The sequence below is a fragment of the Mycetomoellerius zeteki genome, unplaced genomic scaffold (assembly GCF_001594055.1).
Source record: "Mycetomoellerius zeteki isolate Tzet28-1 unplaced genomic scaffold, Tzet1.0 scaffold149, whole genome shotgun sequence".
Taxonomy (NCBI): domain Eukaryota; kingdom Metazoa; phylum Arthropoda; class Insecta; order Hymenoptera; family Formicidae; genus Mycetomoellerius; species Mycetomoellerius zeteki.
In genome coordinates this window covers 3,203,752-3,210,434 of record NW_017256436.1, presented here as the reverse complement: position 1 = coordinate 3,210,434, position 6,683 = coordinate 3,203,752, and the positions used below count along the sequence as shown (strand labels likewise).

The window sequence follows — 6,683 nt, the reverse complement described above, 5'->3', positions numbered from 1 at the left end:
TCGCTATGAAGACGCTCTGAAGATGCTGCAGAGCTCGTCCGAAACGGTTGAGTTGGTTCTTTCGCAGCCTGCTGTTCGAAAAAACTTAGAACCGAGAAACAACCAAGACCAGGGCTCTGTAGAGAACAATTACTTACAGTGAGTATTTCAGACGATATAGGTAATTGATTTAACAATTTACTAAAAGAACTGTGTAAATCTGTCTCGCAAAAATTTATTTAGCGGATAGTTCGGATAAATTATGCATAGAATGCAGCATTTTACGTTGTTTGTTTCTCTCGATGCAATAAATTAATATAACTTCAATAAATTAATATTACGGATTAATTTCGCGGATTAATCATTTTTATTCCACAAATAAATGTCGCTATATCCGTAGACTTAACTCTTTTATTCTCTATCTCGTTCGCAGTGATATCAAATTCGATGTGTCATCAGAAGCGGAAACGTCCAGTATGATGAACAAGTGGATCGTTCAGAAAACCACGGATGTAGCGTCGGTGCAGAACACTTCAAGCGCATATAGTAGTGCCGCATCCAGCGCTATGGGCAATCACAATAATACCAACAGCCTGTACCTGACTGATCTCGTTGACAATAACGCACTAAAATCTGCCAGCATGCTGCTATCTATAGAAGATTTCGACGTCAGTAGGACAAGTCGCCAAGTTTTCATTTAGGTAAGTGATATATCAATATAATCCGCGTATCTCTCTCTATATATATATATACCCGCGTATTTATATATAAATTTTTGTTGACGTAAAAATCTTTCGACGAGTTATTACGTTTTCCATTGTTATTGATTGCATATGACGGAATCTCATAGAAAATTCTATTTGCGAAAAGACTATTATCTCCACTATACATGATTATACCGAACATACGATAGCTCTCGCTTCGAGTGTAATCAAATTGTTGTTATCCGCTTAGTGAAGCCCTTGTCGGAGCTACTAAAGTTCGTGACTCTTGGTCGTCTAAATTAAAAATATTGAGAAAAGACTGCAAGAATAAGAATAATCTTTTTACTATTCAGCAAATCTAATATAATTTTACAAAATAAAGTAGAATATTTGTTGATTAAATCTGTTTCTTTAAATTAACTAAAGTTCAAATAAGATACCTATACAACACATGTTTTCATATTTTTTATACAATATATATACAATATACAAAGTATTATTTACATACCTTTTATACAATGTACAACAAATTTTTATATATTATATTGCAATAAAATACATTTGAATTTTGCAAGTGGTAGATATTACGTAATGTGCTTTCATGTCTCTGTTTTTAATGAAATTACATCTAGCATGAATTTAAAACTTGAGAATTATATATAAGCATTGGTATTGACCGTGTCCCAGGAAGGGGAAATCTGTGTGTCATTTCTAAGGAATCATCTTTAGTATGTCTCGGACAGTCTGGCGTCGTAGTTACCTTCTCGTGTTTAAGTTTTAAATTTAACAGTTCGTTCGCAACATATATTCAATGTTTGCATTATGTACAATTGTAAGAATAGCAAATGTAACAGCAATATCATAAATAATACATCATCTTCGAATTCTATTGAAATCTCTCATTTTTAGACTTTCTATCGAAATTGAAGAATCTTTCTCTAAAATCCCAAATCTTTTTCTATGGCAGATAACGGAAATTCGACCGAACCACCTGTGCCACCACGACGAACGAAACGTAAGATCAAGATTGTGCCGATCGAATCGTCGGTGGCGAGAAACGGTGCAACGGAAACCACGAACGACATCGCGATATCTCAGCAAAAACGTCCGCCGCCGCCGCTTCTACTAGAAAAATGTCGACGAAACAATTCTGGATATGTCGAAACCCGCCAGCCGCAATGCGACACTTCGACAAACTGTCCAAGAGCCGACACCGAGCAGCATCATCGCGAGAATCGCGTCACTGCGTCGAAGATGATCGAAGTAAAGCGTCGCGACAATACGACATCCATAAGAGACAACTCGACATCAAGCAACAGCTCAAACGATGATCCAATTTCAAAGTCAATCATATCAAAATCGCCATTTCCGTCGATAGTATCGAAACCATCTTCTCGCAATGTCGCGTCATTTAAGCAGAAGGCATTCGACAAATATCCACCGCTCTTTTTCACTTTGCACGATTTCGAAAATGTAGTGTCCGATACATGGAACAGAAACGATTCTGTGAGTCCTAAGAACTCGCAAAACTTACACGAGATAGAATCGACGAAAGAGCATATATTGGATGATAGCGGTGACGTCTGTTTTCGTGTGACGACGACGAATCTTCCATTCGAAAAGTGTCTAGACAAGTGGAGAGATCCTTTTGACGATGACTTCGCTCGGAAGTTTGACGAGTGCCGATTCGAAGACAGCACGAATGAAAACGGTGGAGTAAATGATAAGAGATCATTTGATTATAATAATGTTTTCGATAATAATGACGAGTCGAAATGTCGCGTAGGCACGAAAGTAAGATTCATGATCGAATCGCCAAGTTTTTCCCTGTCCAAACGCGACTCTAATGTAAAAATTAGTGTGCCGTGTGACAGTTCGCAGAGCCACGAATCCATTCTCAACAATGAACAAGCCGGCGAACAAAGCGCCGTTTCTTCCGTGAAACTGACTAAAATCCGAGAGGAATTCGCAGACGTAAAAGATGGCTGCGACAATGCACGAGATAAATCATACACGTCGAGTGTCGACAAAAGAAATTCCGCGACAGGAGAAGACGATCCTTTTATAATGGAGGTAAACGAGGTTGACGTGAAATTAAAGGCGATTCCGCAAATGTATTGTAACGATAGAAATAATGACGTCAATTGCGAGAAAATTCGGGAGGAAGATTCCGATTTGATACCGTGGAACGTGCAGGCTAGCGATGAGATTTTCAAACCCGGGAAGAAAAACATAATAACGGGGAAAACTATTGCCAGCGATGTAAAACAGGTGGATCAAAATAATACTTCTTCAGGAGTCGTGGAGAACGTTACAGATAACAGTTTAGAAATAGCCTGCAGAATTGAAAAAGAGGCAAACATAACACACCGAGAAGAGAAAATGTTTTTGAAAAAAAGTAGCGATGACATCAAAGAGAAGTGTGTTGCCAAGAATGAAAAATTCTTGTTCAATGAGTCATCCCAAAACGAACGTAATGACAACGATGGATCGAGTAAGAACGTTTCCACTGATAATCTTATAAACAAGTCCGACAAAATCGAAGAAACTCGATTACTTGAAGAGAATAAGAAAAGAAATAATTTTTCCGAGGATTCCAAGAATAACCATGATACAGTTTTGCAATCGGAAGATATTTTCACGAAGACTGTTCCCGTGAAAGTTAAGCGAAATTCTTTTTTGGAAACTATGCTATCTGATGATTCAACAGATATCTCGATGAATTGTGTGGTAATTTCTGTAACTTCAAGCATGGATAAAGAATTCAGCACGACTAATAAATCACCAAATAAAATCCGAAAATTAGATGCAGATTTTACGACAGAAAATGAATGTTCGCGTGATTTCTGTAATGCGACAGAAATGGATACAAAGAAACAAAAAATTTTTAACAACTCCAACGAAATGGAAGAAAAGATCGTCAAAATTTCGAACGTGAAATCAACACAATCAGAGAATAAAAGTGTCAGTGACGTAAAAAATGACGTGCTGAATGAACTTCTCTGCAATTTTAATAATATAAAATTAAAAATAGTAAGTCCCGAGAATAAGAAATTAGCAACAAAGATAGATGAAAAGATATCATGCTCGACTGCGATCGATAGTAGAATTTCCAAAGAAAAAGAAAACGCATCTAAATCATTTGAAAAATCTCGAAACGAGATTTGCAGCGTTCTTCTAAACACGAAAATTACTGATGTAGATAACGATATATCGATCATTGAGAAAATAAAAGAAGAAAATATCACAAAAATAAACATCGAGGAAAAGCCTCAAAATCTCAAGAACGATACTCCAGCGATTAGTGAGAAAATTATAAAAAATGAAAATATTGAGATTAAAAATCGTAACAAATCTTGCGATATCAAAAATAAAGTTGTAAAAGATAACTCCAAAATGATGATCAGCAAAAATTCTTCGGATATTAAATCAGAAAAGATCAATATAAAGACAAAAATTGGGAAAACGTCCGAACCCATAAAAAGTGTGGAGAATGCCAATCGAGAGCCTAAAAAATCACGAGATATTCGTGTTCCCAAGACGATACTTAAGAAAACTAATATTGAGCGCGAGCGACATAAAGAGAACGAATCCCAAAAGAGAATTCCTATCGGGGCACCTGCGACGATGAACAAGATTTTTGACAGTAGAGAATTGAAGGCGATCGCAGATGCATCGCGCAATAATAGCCTGGAAAAAGGCAGGAAGCGCGAAAGAGCTTCGAGGGAGATTCGCGGCAAAGAAAAGACTGACGAAGTAATCGCGAATGATCAAGCCGACGATGATCGAAGGAGGATCACGAATCGGTCGGCATTAGTATTAGTAGAGGATACGATGAGTAGCGGCGATAAGTGTGCCATAGCTAGGAAAACTATTTCCGTAAACCCTTATAATAATGACAATAACAGGGCCGTAACACCCGTAGCTAACATAAGTAACGACCAATCGTTTCGCGACGTTGTAACGATAACCCCGGGTAAAGTTAGGAGTTTCATTAAGTATTACGAGATTCGGTGCGATACGACGACCGTCGAGAAACATTCTAAAATTAACGATAGGGAGAAAGTAGCTAGGCGTAAGTTCATGAAGAGCCAAGCGGTGCCCCTTGTCGCGAGAAACTCGCAGTGGCCGGAAGTAATAACGAAGAAAAAGGAAACGAAAGGTGGAGGCAGGAGTGTTAAATCAAACGATTGCAACCTTCCCAGAACGTCTAACAAAACTCAACCTTTGACGTTTGCCCCGAGGGTCCTGGGAAATTCTTTCCACAATTCAATCTATAAAACAATAAAAATAGGATCGAAGATAGAGGAGTATGAAAAGAGCGACTCGCCCATATTCGATAAGGAGACACGTGCGCCGTGCACTAAAGCCGAGAAAAAATCGGTACAGTTCCTGGGCGGCTTCACCGTAATTCACTCAGAAACTTTTGGCAAAGACGAATCCGTGGGGACCATTGTAGATTCCGATATAAATACATTGAAAAAGAGGAGAGCCCCTGAAATACCACCCTCGCAGGATTCCAGTGATAAGAAACTTGTTCGCGAAATCGCAAAATCGGAGAAACCGCTGTGCGTCGGAAAAGGTACCCTCCGACCACGAGAAGCCGTGACTCAGGTTAGTAGCAAAATTTAAGTTGTATTGTTTAATAAATCGTATCTAATAGTAATAATGACACTAGTTTACAAAAAACGTTTTTTTTTAATTACCAGATAAAGTGTATTTTATAGTTTTTTGAATGCTGAAAACGATGTCACAAACAAAATTTCATCATGTCAGGTTTTCAAAATAATTGAGATTTAATTATTTTCCTAATCCTTCATATATAACTTGGCTAAAAAGTAAAATACTAAAATTTAAAAAATGTACTTTAATAGGAAATGAACAATACGTTCGTGACTTCTGATTAGAATTTCAAGGTAACCTTTTTTATAAAAATAATTTTTATAAAAAAGTCATTTTTCGCATATTAAATCTCAATTATTTCGAAAGTGCTGGAAAAATTTAGCTTGCGGCATCGAGTTTCAGCATTCAAAAATCTATAAGAGACACATTTGTCTGCTTCAAAGTATTTGTTACTATTAAATTAGTATTATTATACCGTTTATCGTTTATGAGCGATATTGAGTATTTTTTGTGTACTTCTTGATCACATTTTGTAAATCTTTCTAATTAGAAATTCTTGGACACATTTTATTAAACACGATACTTTTATAATACTTTCCTAATTTTACTAAGCTTTAAATTAAAGTTTTATTGAAATAAATAAATAAAATTTAAATTCAAAAATAAATTCGTATTATTATATCTAAAAAATAAGTTGTTCGTTTTTTCCTTTTCAGATACATGCAGTAACAGATTACGTGCAGAATTCAGGTATTAACCGCTTCGTTTTAAAACCAGAAACCCCACAGCTCGTATTTTACTGTACTATATAGATAACACACGTAGCCTTTACGAGTCGTCGTTGCTCCGAGTCTCAAAGAAATTGTATCGCGTGAATCCTTGCGTAAGCATTTTGATTTTCGTTACCAACCGAAGAATAGATTTTACAACGCTGCACAATGCCTGCTAAAAGTAATTTCTGCCTGTTAATGTGCATCGCGCGTACATAAGCTCTGCATACATATAGATTTAAATTTTATCTCGAAGATAAAATCCGATTTTTTTGACGCAAAATATTAACACATCTCTTCTCTTTACTCTCTACATATCACTATAAAATCCTAATTTTTTATTTACATCATGAATTTATTATACAACAACTTAAAACCTTAAAAAGAAATATAGCATTGATGTATCTATTAAAACTATTTATTTAGCTAAATAGTGTTCGAATAAAAGAAATTCGCTACACGCATAAATCCAGTTCCAATAAGCCGGTTACGCGCATTCCGATAAAAACAACGATTGGATTTGAATGACCAAATTTTCCGTGTGCTTCAAAAGGATTTGAGGATCACAATGAATCGCTCGGCAAACAGACCGCTATTCTAGCTCGAG

General features: G+C 36.5%; 1 protein-coding gene across 1 annotated transcript in view; it reads left to right on the top strand.

Moving 5' to 3' along the window:
* The window catches only part of LOC108720301 (uncharacterized), a 105,631-nt gene extending 99,172 nt beyond the window's left edge, over positions 1–6,459 (top strand). Inside the window, 4 exon segments of the mRNA XM_018444219.1 lie at positions 1–138; positions 413–618; positions 1,651–5,297; positions 6,023–6,459. The exon segment at positions 1–138 is cut by the window's left edge and continues 8 nt beyond it. Of these exon segments, the coding sequence (XP_018299721.1) occupies positions 1–138; positions 413–618; positions 1,651–5,297; positions 6,023–6,118 (4,087 nt within the window). The 3' untranslated portion in view covers positions 6,119–6,459.
* Positions 6,460–6,683: the final 224 nt, after the last annotated feature.